The sequence below is a fragment of the Anopheles arabiensis genome, chromosome 2, assembly GCF_016920715.1.
Source record: "Anopheles arabiensis isolate DONGOLA chromosome 2, AaraD3, whole genome shotgun sequence".
NCBI lineage: Eukaryota > Metazoa > Arthropoda > Insecta > Diptera > Culicidae > Anopheles > Anopheles arabiensis.
Window position 1 is genome coordinate 97,760,387 of NC_053517.1, and position 20,051 is coordinate 97,780,437.

Genomic DNA, 20,051 nt, shown 5'->3' on the forward strand with positions numbered 1-20,051 from the left:
GAATTATCACACCACCTTGGGGGGAAGCGCACGATGATGAAACTGATCGTGGTGCGCCACCGGAAACACAGACACTCCAGCAGTTGCTTGTAGCAATCAATTCCTGAACCAGTCTTTTGATATTGTGTCTCTCTCTGCTCTTTGTGTTGTTGCCTTTTCCTCCCCCAGGTCATTTGCTGGATGCGCAACGAAGGTGAACAGTCGCTGCGTACGTTCAGCGATCCGGCCGCGCTGGAGTGTCCCGATGCGGCCAAGGAGAGCGAGACGCAGTTCGAGCAGTTCTACTACACCGCCCGCAAGCACGTCAGCAAGGGCCGCGACCTGTGCGACGCGTCCGGCGAGCTGGAGATAATGCGCGACAACCTGAAGCTGCTGAAGGACTGCGTGGACGAGTTCCAGGAGCGGTTGGAGCGGGTGCGCGAACGGATTGAGGGTGCGGCTCGGCTGCACAGCCTGCTCGGCATGCAGCAGCTCAAGCTGGACGATGACATCCGGACGGAGATGTTGAAGTTGGCGGAGAAGATCGACGCACCGGGTCGGTTGATCGAGCGCTGCCGGCGTCTGTCGATGCCGCACGGCGGTGGTGATCAGAACGACAGTTCATCCGGCAAGGAGGAGGACAGTTCCGTGAGCAGTGGACAGCACTTCCTCAACCATCAGAATCATCCTAACAATAGTAGCAACAGCAACCATAACAACAGTACCAGTGATAATATAAGTTTAGATATAAGCATGTCGGATGATACGATCACCGCCACCAGCACGCCGGAGAAGGGCAAGCTCGGGCAGTGCTTACCGCCACCGCCACCATTACCAACGCTGGCGACGCCTCTGCCAACGCTTGCCGAGCAGGGTGACGATCAAGGACAGGATGCGAGCCAGGGTGTGACGATGAGACATCCGAAGGGACAGCATCATCACCATCACCACCATCACCACCATCATCACCATCAGCGGCACGACGAGGAGGATGAGGAGCTGTCGAAGATGGCCGACTCGGGGCTGGGCGGTTGCGATCGGTGCGAGGGTAACGCGAAGCTCGAACGGACCTGCTCCTGCCAGAGCTTCGACGATCCGAAGAACGTTTGGTAAGCTGCTCATGGGTAGAAAATTGCAGTATGACGTTGGTACTAACATGAATTCTGAATTCTTCCCAATTGCCCCCCGACACAGCAACAACAGTGACGATCTGGATGAGGATTGCTTTGAGGGCATCTCAAAGCCACCGCTGGATCTGCAGATACCGCTGCAGGCGAATGCGCATCTCTACTGCCATGCGTCCAACCTGCAGCTAGACTACGAGGAGAACAATCCTTTCGACCAGAAGACGCAAAAGTAAGTACCTGTAGATGAAGATCTCAGTATAGGGAGTCACACTAACATGCTCTCTCTCTCCCTGTTGTAGAACGCTTCTATTGATCATGCGCGAAATGATTGGCACAGAACGCGACTACGTCCGCTCGCTACAGTACGTGATCGAGAACTACACGCAGGAGCTGTTGCGCGAGGACATACCGCAGGCACTGCGCGGCCAGCGGAACGTCATCTTCGGCAACATCGAGCGGATCAGCGAGTTTCATCGGCAGCACTTTCTAAGCGAGCTGGAAAGGTAATGATGATGCTATTGCGATGTGTTGTTATGTCCGATTACCAGACTGTCCAATGGCTTTACGCGAGACTGTCTGGGTGTTTTTCGTCCGTAGGTAAACCATCCCCAAGGGTCCAACGGCTTGCATATGTGTGTGTGTATGTGGAGATGAACAAGGACTTGAACTGAACGACTGACACTATATATGTGAAGACACTTTTACGCAAGTCAAGTATAGCTTTGGTTTATCGCATGGAACTGACAACAAGAAAAGTAGATCCTTACAGAGATATATGGTTGATGTTCTGAGTAGTAGAGGACGTTATAATGGAGGAGTCACATTTGTATCATACTTAGACTCTATTAGCCCTTTTTCTCTACCTCTTAGACTCTCTACAGTTCTTTCGTTCTATTGTGGAGGATGTGTCTACAATTTCTCTCTGTAATTGGGGTTAACAATCATATGTGAACATATTTAGAGCCTAAATTGTGAATAGTTAGATATCTTCTCAAGATTACTATTCCCAATCGTATATTAACGAAGTAGAGCCGGACAACCTTTTCATACTCATAGATGTATCTTCTTTTTCGGAATTAACATCCCTGTCCATACACCTACAGTGTACATAAATATTAAACATAATACGACTCTGTGTACATATACTCAACTAAACAAACGCCTAGCCATTTAAGGACCACTTCTCACTGCCAAAGAGTTCTCTTTCAGCTGTTTGCGCAAGTTTGCGTCCTCTGAAGCGTACTGCGTTAGCCGTGTGGACAAGCGAGTGGATTGTCCATAACCACATGCGCTTCAATCCAAGCAACATAGGCTGACCAGGCAGGCACACACAGTGGAAGACATAACCGTAGCCCTCTCACCATGACAACGGCAAACCGAAATACAATTGTACCGAACTTCCGACATGACACGAGCCGAGTAGCCACAGACGTTAGTTTGACACGCTTACTTATCGCACGTGCGTTTTGTTTTCTCCACTCTCTAGCTGCGAGCATCACCCGCTAAAGGTAGGGACCGCGTTCCTGCGGCACGAGTCCAAGTTCTACCTGTACGCACTGTACAACAAGAACAAACCGAAGAGCGACTCGCTGATGAGCGAAAACGGCACGCAGTTCTTCAAGACGAAGCAGATCGAGCTGAACGACAAGATGGACCTTGCCTCGTACCTGCTGAAACCGGTCCAGCGGATGGGCAAGTACGCGCTGCTGCTACAACAGCTCATGAAGGCGTGCGCTGATTTGCAGGTAGGTTGGAAACTTCACATCTCCAAGAATTGAGGAAAAGACTTTAAAAACCTTTGTTTATCCTGAACGCAGCATACGAACAGCAATGCGGAGATACTGGAAGATCTGGAGATGCTGCAGAAGGCGGAAGAGATGGTACGGTTCCAGCTGCGCCACGGTAACGATCTGCTCGCGATGGACAGTCTGCGCGACTGTGACGTGAACGTGAAGGAGCAAGGGCGGTTGTTGCGCCAGAACGAGTTCCTCGTTTGGGAGGGCAAGGCAGGCAAGAAGTCACTCCGGCAGGTGTTCCTGTTCGAGGAGCTGGTACTGTTCAGCAAGGCGAGACGATTCCCGGACCGGAAGGTACGTTAAGATGACTTCAGAGAATCCTAAACAGCATTCATTAATAATAATGGATCTCTCTGGTCTCATTTTTGGAACTAGAATTTGGACATCTACATCTACAAAAACAGCATAAAAACGTCCGACATTGGGCTGACGGCACATGTCGGTGATTCGCCCTACCGGTTTGAGATTTGGTTCCGCAAACGCAAACCGGGCGACACCTGGACACTGCAGACGATGAGCGAGGACGTGAAGAATGCGTGGACGGAGGAAATCTCCAAGCTGCTGTGGAAGCAGGCTAAGCGAAATCGTGAAATCCGGCTAGCGGAGATGTCCTCGATGGGCATCGGTAGCAAGCCGTGTCTGGACATTCGCCCGAGTCAGGATCAAATTAACGATCGGTCGATCAGCATCTCGCAGCTGGGGAAGGGTAAGTGGGAAGTTTCCTTCCCTGTCCGTTAAATTGTTTCTAATGAAGTGTCTCTTTTTTTTTGGCAGCACCGAAACTGCGCAACTCCTTCATGGGCACGCTGCCCGAATCAAAGTCGAGCAAGCGACCACAGTCGATCATTTCCGTAAGTTCTTCGTCGTCGGGCAGTTCGTCGGTCAGTACCGGGACGAGTTCCACGACGAGTGGATGCGAGGCCACGACTGTGAGCGTTAGCGGTAACAGTAATAGCTCCTCGGGTACGTCCTCTGCTGCTAGTAATAGTGGCAGCAGCAGCAGTAGTAGCAGCAGCAGCAGTAGTGGCAGCAGCAGTGCTAGCAGCACCACAACGACCAGCATCACGACCGCCGGCAAGCGGTTAACGCTCAGCATCACCGACCCGAATGCTCCGGCACCTCTGAAGACGAGCTACAAGAAGCATCAGCGCTCAACGACACTCGTGAGCCAATGTTCTATGGGTAAGTTCGGTTTAAAGCGCAAGAATTTGGTAGAGAAATTAAGGTCTTTTGTTCCTCCGCCCCACAGAGAGTGGCATAATAGCTGATATTTCGCTCAGCCCGGACGAGGTGCTGGACAATCCGCACTGGCCACACCACCATCACCACAACAACAACAACAACCATCACTTACCAAAGCATACCAACCTGAAGAAGACGCACAGTCTGGCGTCCTCCACACACAGCTCCGGCCCTATCTCGCTGCCCATCACGCTGCTACCGTCCGAGGACGGCACAAAGGGTGTCGACGGTAAGCCAGCCGGGGACACCCTGTCACCGACGGTTGAGCCAGCTGGCGACAACGGCACTACCATAACGGTGCATCTTTAAACTCCTTAACTCCATTATTGGGATTCAAAAAAACAAAAAAAAACCTGTACAAACCGTTCCTGGTCCTGGTGTGTGTGTGTGTGTGTGTGTGCGTGTATCTCTGAGTGCATGATTGCTGTGTGTATGTTTGTGTGCGTGCGTTTGTTTTAAGATTTAAGATTTAATGGCCACAATCGCGTGACTACTTGTAAGAGTATAGGGAGCTGAAGAAGAAGAAGAAGAAGCAGGAGGGCGCGTTATTATCGATTACTTTTCATTACTAAATCACTAAATTAAATAATGGATAGTATTACGCTTAGTTTGTAATGTCTATTATTTTACCTTATACAAACAGTAACGAGTAAATTAAGAGTTTTGCACGCTTGCATGTGTATATTAAGGCGCCGAAAAAGCATATTGTTAGCAAGGCAGAGAGTAGTAAGTGTGTGTGCAGTAAGAAAAAAACATGAAAAAATACTAAAACAAAAACTAAAAAAGTATAAAATTACAAGGAAGCAGGATTGATTGTTGAGCAGGTGGAGGAAATGAGAGGAAAGGATAAATTAAATTTACAAACAACAAAAAGAACAAAACAAACACACACAAGAAAGGAGCAAAATAGAAAATCGGACAGGAAGATAACACAAAACATTCGATAAGGATCAGCTCTTAATGTGAAGGAAAGTAATTTATTGTACTCTAGCGTGTTAACTTATGTCTGTGTGTGTGTGTCGTTAGCGAGGGAGAGAAAAAAAACCAGCTGGAATTGATAACCCTAACGCAAAGCAGGACTTGGTTTTAGCTAAGGCATTGACGATTTACTCTATTCGTATTTTATTCCACATTCTTGCTTGCTTTCCCTTTCTTTTATAAATTATTATTTCTTTTTGGATAGTTGAAGCTGAGGCTGGAGGCAGCACACATAACACACTCATCAGTAATGAAGGCGTGAGTTAGTTTTACCAACGAGAGAGAGAAAGAGAGAGAGCGAAACAGTTTGTTTCAAAACGGTTTTAACATAACTCCTTCAAGCAGCAGGTTCAAATTCATTTAAATTAAAAATAACTGACCTTCTTCCGTTCGTGCTTTGAATTTCCGTTTTTATTGTTTCCATGTTTATGAGCCTAGTTACAAAGTGAACGTGTTGCGTACATGTTGCAACACTAACGCGTGTCTCTGCTAAGTGCTATCCCTTATTCGCTACTTTATCCCGTTACTAAGTGTCGGTAGTGTAGGGAAAATGGAGCATGCGAAAGAGAACGGGCAGCATTGCAGCAAGAGATGGAAGGATATGTAATAAGAAATATATAGTATTTTATTTACCTGTACAAATGAGTTTTTTTACTTACTTTCAAAATAAACAATCCGAAAAATTACCTTATAATAATTGTTTGATAAATAAATTTGCTTATTAGTTTTAATCCTTCATAAACATGATCGTGCAGAGTTTGAGAAACACTGGCGTGCTTGAGCTGCATTACGCATTTTGCATAACTTCAGGCGCATACAGTGCAGTCCAAAAAACACCAATCGTCTCTCTCACTCTTACCTTTGAGGGATGCTGTGACCAATCGAAACGCTACTAGCGCGGACCAAAATACCAGGCATCGTAACAGGAGATCATCCAAATCAGGAGGTAGCTCTATCGATCCACACTCTCTCCATGTCTCGCTCTCGCTAGTGTGAGAAGATCAATAGCTTACTCTCTCTTATCACATGCTCTTATCATACGAGAGGAAAGATGACGGAGAGAGTGAGTATCCTTTCTCTCGCTCCTTCCGCTGCCTTTGAGAAAGGCTGCGACCAATCGAAACGCTACCAGCTCGGACCAAAATACCAGCCATCGTAACAGGAGACCATCCAAATCAGGAGGTAGATCTATCGATCCACACTCTCACCATGTCTCGCTCTCACTTGTGGTAGAAGATCTAAAGCTCCTCTCTCTTATTGGACGCTTATCACATGCTCTTATCATACGAGAGGAAAGAAGGCGATGAGAGTGAGTATCCTTTCTCTCGCTCCTTCCGCTACCTTGGACGGATGCTGCGACCAATCGAAACGCTACCAGCTCGGACCAAAATACCAGGCATCGTAACAGGAGATCATCCAAATCAGGAGGTAGCTTTATCGATCCACACTCTCACCATGTCTCGCTCTCGCTAGTGTGAGGGGATTTATAGCTCCTCTCTCTTATTGGGTGCTTATCACATGCTCTTATCATACGAGAGGAAAGATGACGAAGAGAGTGAGTATCCTTTCTCTCACTCTTTCCGCTGTATTTGCGGGATGCTGCGACCAATCGAAACGCTACCAGCTCGGACCAAAATACCAGGCATCGTAACAGGAGATCATCCAAATTAGGAGGTAGATCTATCGATCCACACTCTCACCATGTCTCGCTCTCGCAAGTGTGGGAAGATCTAAAGCTCCTCTCTCTTACGGGGCGCTTATCACATGCTCTTATCATACGAGAGGAAAGATGACGAAGAGAGTTTGCATCCTCTCTCTCTCTCGCTTCTTTGAGGGATGCTGCGACCAATCGAAACGCTACCAGCTCGGACCAAAATACCAGCCATCGTAACAGGAGATCATCCAAATCAGGAGGTAGCTCTAACGATCCTTCTAATCGCTCATGTTTATCCGTTTGTCTCGCTCTCACTGGTGTGAGAAGATTTATAGCTTGCACGTTATGTGTCGTCATCATCGTTTGCGCAATTCTAATTAAAATCGAATTAGATAAGAAAATTCAACACGATTTTAGTGAGATTCTCCCGTTCTTTCGTTACAATTTCGTATCATTTTTGGTATTGTTCTGGCGGTTTGATTTCATTCTATTTGCTTTTTTCATTCGTTTATTGCGACCTTCTCATTTGTTGCTCAAACGTTGTCCAATAGGTTTCTTATATTCTTTGGCTCTAAATATAAGGGGGAAGATTAGTTTAGTGATGTGAATAGTAGACCACAGAAAACGTTCAAAGCTTATCGAAAGTGGAGTATCAAAGCGAGTGTTTAAGAGCGTATTTCTCAACGTACAATAGTTTATCTCAGCTTTAAATATGATTTCAATGAGTCTTTATTCAGTATGTGCTTCCATTGTCATTCCACCATGGTGTTCGTTCGATTTAGTTCCAGCCGAAGAAATCCTTCAGCACCTCCACGATATGGTCAACATCAACGCCGAGGCTCTCCAGCTTGTGGATCATGTTCTGGACCTCAGTCGAGCTCTGGGTAAAGTAAAAACAAAAACCAAATTAATAACCCCACCCGGAAAGTACCGAGAAGAAGTACCATCAACCTACTTCGTACAGTGCGCGCAGCTGCTTGTGGTCAAAGTTCTGCATCTTCTCGAACAGCGCCTTGAACTCGGTGCTCGACTTCATCTTCTCCTCGAACATGGCCTCCAGCTCGGCGGCCGGCATCATGGCGAGGGCTTCCTCCAGCAGTCCATTCAGTCCACCGGTGCGCGCTGCCAGCGATACTAAAATCAAAGTTCACCACCAAAGTTACCTTCACTGCACGTTCCCTTTCTTGCTGTGTACTGTTGTGTGTACTGTGTGAGTATACTTACGGCTTCGCACGCTGGTCGGCTTGAGCGGGCTCAGGCCCAGGAAGTCGGCCACCACATTCAACGATTCGTATGCCGGCACACCCGCCTCCTCGAGGTACTGGAGCAGATCCCGCACCGCCGACAGCTCGAAGAACTGGTCCCATACGGCGGAGAACTCTTCGCCCTGCAGGTAGAGCAGAGTCTGCTGCACCTCCTTGTCGGTCAGCAGGTAGCGCATGGCCAGGTCCAGCAGATCGTTCAGCGGCAGCAGTCCCACGAAGTCATCGAAATCGTCGGTCAGGGCGCGGGTGGTCGGGGCACAGGAGACGGCACTGGTGGCCACCAGGCAAGCGACAACAAATGCGGCAATCTTCATGATGCTAGATTGGATTGGGTTGCTTTTGCACTGGTTTCGATGCTGTGGTACTGCTGTACGGAGCTGTGGTAGGCTTGGGAATGATTTCTCTACCAACCGGGCAGTAGCTTTTATACGTCCGCTGCTGTCAGTATCTTGAGCGGTCAACAGTCGATTAACCAGCTGTCCAAGGAGTGGAGTGCTGTTATCTGTGCCCTTCGAGTGTACATCTGTTGGCAACTATTGGACTTTCAGCCGGTCTGTCCCACACTCACTCTCAAGAAGTCCACCGACCACTACCCATCACTGGTCAAGTGGTGCATACTTATTATAATAACATAATCCGATTAGCGATAATGATGATTTAGCATGGAATTTGTGTACTTAATTGATTACTGATCACGCCCTTTTGGTTTGGATAGGAACTTATTCCCTTGGAACTCTCTACTTACAGTTCAATCCAGTACTTCTTCTGCGAACAGATGTTTCTAAGACAACCGATAAGGCGAACCTGGACCTTGGGCACAGTTCGTCTCAATGGAATGATTTCCACATGATTTAGTTTCTGGATGTAGATCTTCAGTCTAGTGGCTGGCTACTTGGATAGCTAAATTTCAACGCTGAGTTTTTCCTCCAAACTACTGCCGGGAATGGATTGTTCTATCTACCGATCAGTTGCTCGATTGCAGAAGGTTTTGTATCGGTTTTCTGGTTCATACGAACTCATTATTTGATTGAAATTGGTTCATGGTACAGGACCGATAAAGGTTATGGATCAATTCCAGGATCGATAAAGATTGGGAAACAGCTCGAAACCCGGAAACGATTCTATATAAGTTCCTGAATGACTTGGGGATCATATCCAAGAGCGACATGAGTTCACCATTAGTTCCGAGAATGTTATCAAATCTGATCAAGTTACTAGAATGGGTTCAGTATCAGTTCCAGGACTGGTGTGGGTACTTCAAGGACTTCCAGGACTTCAAGGTCAGTATCCTTTCATGGTCACTCCCAGGACCGACCTGGGCACAGTTTCTCAATCAATTTCAGAACTGCTACGTGTGTAAGATCGAGTTCCGAGATTAGTATGGATTGAGTTCTAGGACCTAATTAGTTGCTGGATCGGTCCTTTATAGAATCAGGGACGATATTGTGGTACATTTGTTAACTCGTACGACAGCATGCCCGTCATGGATTCAAGCCCCGAATGAACCGTGTTGTAGGACTGACTATCCTGCTATGGGTAATCAATAAGTCACTGAAAGCCAAACCTACCAGGCAGGTCTTGACCGACAACGGTTGTTGTGCGAAGTAGAATAAAATGATTCAGGATCAGCTCCAGGACCGCTATGGGTCCAGAATAAAGTTCAGGATCGGTATGGGTTTACGATCAGTTCTAGGAGTCGGACAAAACCTAGCAACAGCATTGGATCAAAATAAGTTCCACGATCATAATGGATTCAGGATCTATCTCAGGACTTGTATGGGATCAGTATCAGAGTTTCAGGATCACAATCGGAAATGTTTCAGAATCAGTTTCCTATATAATAGCGTTGCATATCCTTTGCATATCCTTTGCATATCGTGCTATATTAACTAGTAAGAGGAGAAGGCTTATGCCTTCGATAACATTTTCTGCCAAATCCTAGAACGAGAAAGAACTGGAGTTAGCTTGACATTGATTGCGAGAAAGGATGTCTGAGAATCTGTAACACCTTTTTGTTTAGAAGCCCTCAGATCTCCAGATATCAGCTAGCTTCAGATCTTCTAATCGGTGAGGTAGTAACATTACCTTCAAACAGTGCCACGATTTTCCACCAAGAAGTCATTCTACTATCTACCTCGTTTTGTGATAATAGATGACGAGAGCACATTACACTTCAAAGGCATTAGCACGAGTGCTCCAATCCCTTTAATACGAATACTCTTCTCCTGTAAGCTTCCTGAATAGACTAGCGAAACAAAGGTTAATTCATAGAGCGAATTACCGCTATCAAAGAGTTCTGTGATATCGACTTCTCTTTTGCCTTAATGATAATAATACCTTAACGTTAGATGATTGATTCCAGAGCAAGCGAGATAGAAATGAAAGTATTTTCCTTACCTCAATTGCTGTATTTGCAGATCAATTCTTGAGACGATTTTAAAGCCACCATTTTGATTGGATTAACATGGCCGCTGAACTGCCTACCACCGCACAGAACGTCGAACGCGCAGGATACTAGGATGAACAACTAATGACGAGATTGAGTCTCAGGTTTTGGCCGCCATGCTGAATGAGCATTTCTATGGAGATACACAACGATGGAATGGCGGCAATGGTTGCTGAGGACTTTCCAAATAAGAATTTCTCATCTCAACTATCAACGAATCAAAACAGCCCAAGCAGTTGGGTGGAGGGCAGGGCAGGGGAGTTTTCTTTTTTGTTGGTTTAGAGTTTATTTCTCTTGTCTTACTTAACAATTGCACGTTTTCGCTAACTATTTGCATGATTATCGTTTTACTTTAAACACACCGTTCTTCATTTCTCTCGTTTCTTCTTTCTGTCTGTTTTCCTCCATTTTGGGGGTTTCGCTCACTTGTCGGTTCTTCTTATTCTTCTTCTTCTTCTCCTTTTTGATTAGAGTTTATGCTTTCGGTATTGTTTGTTTCGCTTTACTTCCTTTTCTCCTTCTCCTATCAATCACCACCAATGTTGTTTTTCACGATTCACTTTGAGCGATAATGATATGAAAGGGTCGGGGGGTAGAGGAAGAAGTTAATAATGTTAACACAATCAAACGCCACCCCCGTTCCCGTTCTCCTCACACCTTCTTACATCCCCGCTGCCCACACTAGGGGTGTGTTCATGGGGCTGAAGGGAAGGAAAAGCGGAGACGGGTGGCTTGGTCTTCACAAATTGTCCGGGTGAAAGGCATACACACAATAATTGTGGTTAACAAAATCGGAGATCAGAAAATACATAAGACACACACATACACACGATTTTATTTCTCTTCACATTTGGCGTGGTGTTGTTGTTTGGTTTTGTTTTCGCACAGTTGTTTTTTCCATCTTACTATCTTTCTCTTCTGCTTTTCTTTCTCTTTCTCCTTAAAGCTTTCCCTTTTTTTTGCTGTTGCTATCTCGAACGGCGGCACTTCTTACAGCCTCTTCTTCTGTGTCTCTTTTCTCTTTTTCTTCTTCTTTATTGAGTACTTTCCCTCTTCTTACACATTTCTTACTACACTGCTGTCTCTCTTCATATTCTTTTTGATGCTTTGTTTATTTGTTTGTTTGTTTTTGTTTTTTTTTTGTTCTTTTTGGTTAATTACTTAACACGTACACGGCTCTCTCTCACACTCAAACCTAATGCTTACTCCCAGGTCTTAATGACTTCGTTGGCTGTTTCGTCGAATCCAAGTTTGGTTCGATTTGGCACACAGGTTTCAGGATCACAGGTTAACACACAAACACGCGTGGTGGTGGTGGTCGTCGTTGATGGTAGTCGGTGGTAGTCGTACACAGACGAGGGAGTGCAGAACGTCGAGGTCGGGGTCGGATCGGAAGGTCAACAACAACAGTAAGGTAAGACGAAGAAAAGTAAGGGAGAAGGAACAATCGATACGAGAGACGAGACGAGGGAAGAGAGAAAAAAAGAGGAAAAAAAAACATTATAGATAAACCGAACATTCGAGAAAATTCATACAAAATAAGAAAAATTAAAGAGAAAACAAGAGAAATATCATTTGATAATTTTCAAGAGTAAAAAAACCAAAGCAAATTTGGAAGCAAATTCGAATAAAACGAAACAGGAAGCTAATAGTAAAACTTTCAGTATTTCTGATTGGAAAAAGCAAACAAGTAAAAGCCAATTCGATTCTTTTTAGATCCAAGATGGATCAAGTCAAACAGGATAAGGAAACAGGTGCTCAAATAGAAAAGGAGAAGAAGCTTTTTCTTAGACAGAACAGAAGCACTTGAAATAGAGAGAAATCAGTTGAAAAGAAAGCAAGAAAAGTTTAAATTTTGAAGCCGTAACAAGAAAGCACTTAAAATTAAAATAAAATGGAATCAAAAGTAAAAAAAATCAAAGCTTTTGGTTTGATGTATAATTTTGCCAAAATGGATAAAAAGGGGAAAGGAAAAGATGATTTGGTTGGAATTTTGTGCTGTTTTGCTATCCCCGCCGATCGATGATAGACAGGATTGGATGGACAGGTCCCTAGGTCACTTACATCACAACTACATGTCGATTGTTGTTGTTGTTGTTGCTTACCCTCACACTTACACAAAACGTACTTCTCCCTGTGGGTGTGTGTTGTCTTTGTCTCGTACGAACACACACACGCACTCATACACATATGTACGCTCGGATGGGGCAGGGATGGGGCACGGTAAAGCTGATGGTGTTGGTGGTGGTGGTGATGATAAAACACATACAGGACGGACACAGGACGACGAGAGCACAACACGTACCAACTCGTTAACTTCACGTGGGGGTTGTTTGTGGTTTTGTTGGGGGGTGTTTGAGCGAGTTGATGAGAGAAAAGCAATCACAAAGGTTGGGGGGGGACACACTCACGCTCGCGCGCCCTCGTGTGGTGGTTGTTTATTGCGGGGGATCGTAAGAACGGGGAGCTTTTAAGTTGTGTGGCCGCCGACAATAAAGCTGGATGATCACAGGGATGGGGAGTGTCACAGGATATCGCACCGAAAGTTGGGATCAAGTTCTTCCAAAGCTATTCTAGCCAATCACACGCACAGAGAGAGAGAGAGAGAGAGGAAAAGCGAGAGAGATCAAACTCCAAAGAGGAATAAGCAACCACACCCGGTCACCAGGACACACGAGGAGGGGAGGGCTTTTCCATCAGCAGAGGGACTCCATTTTCTCCATTCTTGTGTTTTCTTTATCTCCTCCCTCCTGACTCACTTTGTCACTTGTTCCCCCACCCGGGAGGATAATGATGAAACGCGATCAGTAGGAAGTCATCCCAAAGAGGACATTAAAAAGCATTAGGATCTCTCTCTCTCTCTCTCTCTTTCGCTCCTTTCAAGTTGTAGGCTATGGATGCTGGGGATATTGAAGGTCCGGTCCCTCCTTTCGTTCACACTTCCTTTCTAACCCACAAAGGACGAAGCAAGCATTCCCCGGGGCGCTCATTATAACGAGACACGTCATAATGATGGAGAAAAGAAGGGACAAAATGGGGCATTTTTGGGAACGAACACACACACACACGCTTTGGAAGACTTGGAAGGCCGCCGTCCACATGGGAGGCAGGTTGATCATGACACACACACACACACGCGAGGGAGTTTTTTAGGTTTTTTTCTGTTCTGTTTATTATATGTGAGTGGATGGTTGGTGGTGGTGGTTTGTTTTATAATTTGGGTTTATTTTTTTAATTTTTTGTTTATTTTGAAACTGTCTTTAATGGAAATCTGGATTGACTGTGGGAGGCAGAAGAGAGAGAGAAAAAAGGGGGGGAAGAGAGAAACGAAATTATAACCATTAAAAAACAATCCACATCTCCGCCGAAAGCCGAAGAGAGGGATAGCTTATTAAGTAAATAGATGGCGCTACTCTAAAAAGGTAAAACACTTCAGCGGCTACTCTAAAACCACTACACTAGAGGGTTTGTCTACTAAATCATTCACTACTCTACAGGGGAATTATATCGTTTCTCCTTTCTACAGCATTTGTACATAAATTAGGGGTTTGTAATATAAGTTACAAGAAAATCAGTAAAATCAGTCTACTTAATACAGCCACAGCTACACCCCAAAGATCCTCTTCTCGAGGATCGTGTGCTTTTTTTTTCGCAACTTCAATGTGATCACTACTTGCCGGGGTTCGGGGTGGGAGGTTGCATGCACTTTTGATGGGTGTAAAAGGATGACGGGGATGAGGTGAATGAATGTGTCTTACGTATTTCTTCTCGATCTGGTTGGCTGATCGAGAGATCGTGTAAACAGCACAGCACGCGCGCACGCTTGATCTCCCGCCGCCTTGGATGGTTTCTTCAGACATCAGCACGTCACTCATATCACACAATCACACGCGGCGGGGGGGGCGCTAGGATTCACTTCCATGCAGGCGGTACAGGCCGAGTTCGCGGGGGTTTCATCGTCTTCGCCGGATGGTACGGGGACGAGAGACACCACACACACTCTCACACAGGAGCTCTTCACACAGGCAAGAGTCACACAAACACTCAAACACACACACACTGCAATGATTAGAATTGAAAGGGCTTGCGGAGACCTTGTAAGGCAAGGGGGTATGTGGAGAGAGTAGTGTTGACAGAAGAGAGACAGGGAAAAGGCTTTTTTGTCATCGGATGCATAGGTTTGTGTTGTGGTGTTGTGTGAAAACGGTTTCAGCGTCTTTGAGTTACCATTACACACACACGCGCGGGAAGGTGCGCAGCAGAGGGGTTGGGTCGCGGTTAGTAGTGGTGAGTGAAGAAAGGCAAAGTTGGGGTAAATTAGTTAGGGAAAAGAGATTAATTTGTTTTCGGTATATTTAAAATGTATTTTTTATTTGTTTTTTTTGTTGTTGCTGTTTTTCTTTTCTTTTTTTTTTCGTTCTTCATTCTTACTTTGACTAACTCTTTTACCGTGTTTTATGTTCTTCTCTTATCTGTTGTTGTTGTTAAGAAGATTGTGTAGATTTTGTTTGTTTCTTTTTCTTGTGTGTTGTGTTGTTATGTTAATCCATTTTTCCCACTGTTTCTCCATTTATCACCATTTCTACCATTTCTTTCCTTTCTCTGTGTTATTTCTTAATTCACACTTGGTTATCATCTCAGTTTTTGAGTTTTTCTTTTCTTCTCCAATGATGTTATGTTTTTTTCCTATCAACTCGCACTTTGAAATCAATGCAAAGGATCAAGTTAGTGAGTTGCGATTTGCGTGTTGTTGATGTTCAATCTCTATGCAAATCACCATTTTACAACACAACATTACACTATTTTCCCACATTCTTTAACTACTTTCAGTGTTGTTGTTGCTGTTTTACACCTTCAGTTCTGCTTGTTCTGTATGCTAAATGTTATTGCATTCTTACTAGTGGGGGTTGTGGTTTCTTCTTAACCTTTATCTTTTACCACCCTTTTGTTTTCTTTCTTTAATAAGTTTTACTGATTTTATGTATTTACTTTTAATGATTCATGTTGCTCTTGCTCGATTCTAACAACTGCACGGGGGAGGAAAAGGATCTTATCTTTTACCATTTTTTGGAATGGGGGAAAAACACAACGATTACTTTTCACCCCTCCACAAGCACAATAGGTGCTGCTCTTCAAGTTTAAAACGCCCAACGCTTTCGTCGACGGGGGCCCGCATTGCCCAAACATGCGCTGGGGCTGACCCGGTTAGGAAGGGGGGGACGTTGAGATTAGTGATCGTTTAAAGAAATGTAATCCCCGTGGCGGACTCGATTTTCCCCAATTATTTATTTTCTTGCTTTCACTACCTGACTTCTTCTTGTACAAAATAAAGTAAGAGAAAAAACGTTCCAAAAGAGTTCGACAATAATCGACACTCCATCTCTGCGCTTGTACACACGCAATGCCCCTTTTGCTCTGTTTTCTCCCTGCTCCCTCTCGCTCGCCATACAACAATAAAACGTCTATGAGCTGGCGAGCAGTACGAGAGTGCAAAACAATCTTTAAAAAAATGGACATGAATGATGAGATGCACACATCAAGCAGGAGAGAATACAACAGAATTGTATAAAAAGCATTAAATTGCAAGCAAACTAATTTATCCTTTTCCCTCTCCGGCACTACTGAAAAGGTATGCAAAAACCCTATCTAACAACATTACCATGTTATGTTTAAAGCAACTATTTCTGAGTGTGTGTGTAGCGAGCGAATCGCAATCGCTATCGGATGGAGTTCAAAACGGTGCAGAACTATTTACCAAAAGGGATTTTCCAAATTTGTTCCCCCTCTTTTTTGAAATTCCCTTTTATACCCTTTTAGGCACATCGCTGGATCATCATCATCACCAGTAGGCAACAGCCACCATCAACGATCGTTTAGTCTCATTGTTTTACCCAAAAAGCCGCTCGTTTTGAGGCCAATTATGCCGTGCTAACCAGCGTCAAAAACGGTAGCAACACAAAAGCAAAACGAAACGAACGATTCCTTCTCTACACCCAAACCGAAACTAAACCCCACACAACATGCCTAATATATATATTTGCTGCAAAATCGTTGTAATAAAAGGAGTTTCGCCTGTTGTGCGAAAGAGTTCAAGTATGAAGTGTGTAGTATGATAGTAGTAGTAGTAGTAGTAGTAGTTATATAGATAGCAATAACATTAATTTCCCTTTCTTATCTACTTTTTGCTTATCAAGAGACCTCAGACGAAGAAACCTTCACCTGGGTATCTTCTGTTGTGTGTCATCGTTAAGCAATAAACAAACGATCGTTCGTATTCTTCTTTTTTCTCATTAAACCTCTTCTTTTCGCCCGTTTTTTTTGTTTGCTTCGTCGTTCATTCTATATCTTGGATGACTTACGTGTATGAGACGTTCACCTACGTACACCATGTACTCCATGGTACGTGTCCTACTAATTCCCCCCGGAAGTGTAACACCACACCCTTCTTCTTCTTCTTATACACAATAAGAAACACGCCCTCTTCCCCCGGGGTTAAACGTTTTGCTGTTTCGTTTGTTCCATTTTTTGTTTAAATAAGTTAAGTAATTCACGCTCAGCCAAAGAACAAACTTAGAGGATGGAAAAGGTTAGAAAACAAGAAAGTGAGCGAGGGAGAGAGAGAGACAGAGATGCGTGTTTTCTCGATCGTAGGAAATCTCTGAAGCAGCATTATCATTCTCAACTGTGTTTGTGTGTATTTTTTGTATGTATGTGTGCTGTGAGGGGCTTATAAACTTAGATGCATTTTCGGGGTTTGGAGAACACTGACTGTTCGCGTAGGTGTGTGCTCGATTTGGTGGACGTATAGTAGAGGAGGGGGAGGAGGTTAGTTGTGAACGTTCTTCCACTTTTACATTGTGTCTTATATTTAAAAGATTGGAAAAGCTGAAGATTTTTTTTTGCAAAGATGCTAGATGTAAGCCAATCAAACAAACAAACGCAATAGAAAAGGAAATGCACACGAGGGAAAACAAAATAGGGAAAAGAAAACAAACACACACACTCCATTGTAGTAAGCGGGCACCAACATATTTTCTTCGTTGTATGGTGAGAAACATGTTTTGGCATATAAAAATAGGTTTACAAATTAAACGCTTCTCCCTCATACGATACGCTGATGACTGATGATTGTTGTGTTGTGTGTGGTTAATTTTGGCTGACCACAACAACACGCAGACGACGCTCACAGCCCAGTCAGAGAGGGAGCGAGAGAGCGAGGCAGAGAGCCGCCATTGTGTTGTTGTGTAGAAAAAAAATAAAGTGTTTTGGGAGGGTGTAATTTGTAGAAGTTTGGGGTGTTTGGTTGTGGGTATCATCTTGGGATAGCATTAAAAGTAGTGGTAAGTATCTTGTAAACAGCGCTCACACCTCATTACTGCTATTATGCACACACGCACGCACGCACGCACACACGGGGTGGCGATTCGGACGCCCTTTTGCCGCATGTGATGAGAGATTGGATGATGTATGGTGGTTGAGCTCGTCGCTCATCCAGTCTGAAGCCTTAGTACACACAATAGTACGCAAGTTTTTATGCATATGGGGTCCACACGTGTACCACACGCTCATACTGCTGAGATTGTTTAAAACAAAACCAAACTGCTAAAGCGCCTCTCTACATTTGCTACAACTTTTAATCTTCAGTAAAGTTGGTAAAATAATTTCCCATCTCCCTGCTGCTGCTGCTGCTGCTAAACGTTCGCTTCCTAAAGCCTGTCTGTCTCTCTGTGTGTTGGTGACAAACTGAGCTATTATTTTGAATGTATTTTGAGGAACCGGATACGGATGCAAATATGTATGTGCGAAATCCACATATAACGGGATTGTCACGTTAACGATGTGTGTGTGAGAGAGAGAGATAGGAACCTACCTAAGAATCAAATATGAACAACAGTTTCAACACTATTTATGTGAGCTTTCCCTATCCTTTTTTCTAACCCCGCTCGAATATTCGTTTGCCTTATATGCAGATATATGCAAACGCCTTGCTGCATTATATCCTTCGAGCTGCACATTATCATTACCCGCTCACAAACACAAACACATACACACACACGCATTGACTCGTTGTGTGTGACTGACTGACTTCCGTTAATCGATGCTGCGCGCCGAGGACATGCCCCAAGCAGCGCACACTAAAAGTAATCACACGCTCCGGCTGTTCTATCTCTGCCCTGTACTACTCCATCCCTTTCCGCTAAACGTTTTCCTCTACACTCAGCGCAGAAGAAAACTCAAACGATTCTACACCGGTCAACACACACACCACGACGGTCGTGTTTTGTTATCTAAACTTTACAAAATCGATATTCGCTAAACATTTCAAACGCATCCGGATGCGCGCTATGGAGAGATGCGCATCGAAGCATCAATCAAAGAGATAGAAGGTAGCTTTTGCTCTAAGTAATGGATTATAATAGTAACGATCTAAAAAAAACAAACAGAAGGAGGCAAACTGTCTCGCTTACTCGGGCGCAATAAACAAACGACACAGAGGGCACCGAGGAGCCCCGTCACACCACACACACACGCCCGGCTCACAAATAGGGATTAAATGATTCTATGCTTTTGTCTTGTCTCTCTCTCTCTCTAGTATTTATATGTTTAAACACCATCTTTTCGGTGTTTTCCCCCCGTTTTTACCTCCTCATATTTGCTATATGTTGCTTATACTGTCTTCCACGTTCAGAACAGTGTTGCAGAAACGTGGAGGAGAGCCTTCGATACGGCTGTGTATTTGCATTATTTAATACACACTCTTGCCCGCGTTGCTCGAACGCGTTGCAAATGATTGGGTCGAGGGGGCGAGTACATGATAACAACTACTGTGCAACAGGATTTTTCCCTACGATGAGCAACAAAACCGATCCATAATGCCGATTAAGAGAGAGAGAGAGTGTGTATGAATGGGTGGTGTGTGTGTGCCTATGTATATATATCTATTGTTTTATATTATGCGTGCTATATGAATGCTGTGACGGGGTGACCGTGGTGCTAGTGGTGGTGGTGGTATACTACACTCTCTGTGACGTGCCGACTGCCGAGCGTCCACTTTCCTTCTTCTAACTCTGCCTGCTCTATCTCCTCCGTGTGTATGGTGGTGTTGGGTTGATGTTGTGAACGTATCCTTTATACTTCCCGACTTTCCCACCCCGTGTTGTCGTTGCCCCCTTCTCTCTGGTGGCAACGCCGCAGCAGTGGCAGAAGTTATAAGGTAGTACTAGTAGTAGTAGTAGTGGTAGGTAGCAGCAGCATTCGCAGATGTTCTGTTATCTTCGCGCGCACGCTCACTGCCATTATGGACCCCATATGATGTAAGCAAAGAACACGGCCCACGCTAACACTAGTCCATGCATATTTTTTATGTAACTCTCACCGTCCGAAATCCTTCTGGCGACGAACTTCAGGATCTCATCCAGCAGCACGACCGGCAGCGAGAACTTCATGACGGTCATCCACTCATTTCCGTCCAGTGGAGTGACTTGGAAAACGGTCTGCAAAATGGGGAGAAAACACGATCAGTGTGAGTAGCTGCTGCTGCTGCTGATGTGTATGTGTGTGGGG

General features: G+C 44.8%; 3 protein-coding genes across 15 annotated transcripts in view; 1 reads left to right on the forward strand and 2 right to left on the reverse strand.

Moving 5' to 3' along the window:
* LOC120898133 overlaps window positions 1-5,764 on the forward strand; it is a 272,101-nt gene extending 266,337 nt beyond the window's left edge. For all 7 annotated transcript variants that reach the window (XM_040303561.1, XM_040303563.1, XM_040303562.1 and 4 more), the window contains 8 exons: window positions 169-1,088; window positions 1,174-1,335; window positions 1,406-1,609; window positions 2,593-2,851; window positions 2,924-3,196; window positions 3,278-3,608; window positions 3,677-4,084; window positions 4,152-5,764. In XM_040303561.1, the coding sequence (XP_040159495.1) occupies window positions 169-1,088; window positions 1,174-1,335; window positions 1,406-1,609; window positions 2,593-2,851; window positions 2,924-3,196; window positions 3,278-3,608; window positions 3,677-4,084; window positions 4,152-4,453 (2,859 nt within the window). In that variant the 3' untranslated portion in view covers window positions 4,454-5,764. The remainder of the gene's footprint in view (window positions 1-168; window positions 1,089-1,173; window positions 1,336-1,405; window positions 1,610-2,592; window positions 2,852-2,923; window positions 3,197-3,277; window positions 3,609-3,676; window positions 4,085-4,151) is intronic.
* Window positions 5,765-7,487: 1,723 nt separating this feature from the next.
* Window positions 7,488-8,633, reverse strand: LOC120893946 (protein G12). Its single transcript, XM_040296202.1, has 3 exons — window positions 8,001-8,633; window positions 7,732-7,910; window positions 7,488-7,656 (listed from the first exon to the last, which is right to left on the reverse strand). Exons 1-3 carry the CDS (start codon window positions 8,353-8,355, stop codon window positions 7,555-7,557), a joined length of 636 nt encoding a protein of 211 aa, XP_040152136.1. The 5' UTR covers window positions 8,356-8,633; the 3' UTR covers window positions 7,488-7,554.
* Window positions 8,634-10,748: 2,115 nt separating this feature from the next.
* LOC120893943 (calcium-transporting ATPase sarcoplasmic/endoplasmic reticulum type) overlaps window positions 10,749-20,051 on the reverse strand; it is a 33,349-nt gene continuing 24,046 nt past the window's right edge. For 3 of the 7 annotated variants that reach the window (XM_040296195.1, XM_040296196.1, XM_040296197.1), the window contains exon 9: window positions 15,901-19,981. In XM_040296195.1, the coding sequence (XP_040152129.1) occupies window positions 19,784-19,981 (198 nt within the window). In that variant the 3' untranslated portion in view covers window positions 15,901-19,783. Of the gene's footprint in view, window positions 11,719-12,551; window positions 13,768-15,900; window positions 19,982-20,051 lie in introns of those variants that run through there. The other 4 variants (XM_040296200.1, XM_040296201.1, XM_040296199.1 and 1 more) reach the window with 4 other exon arrangements.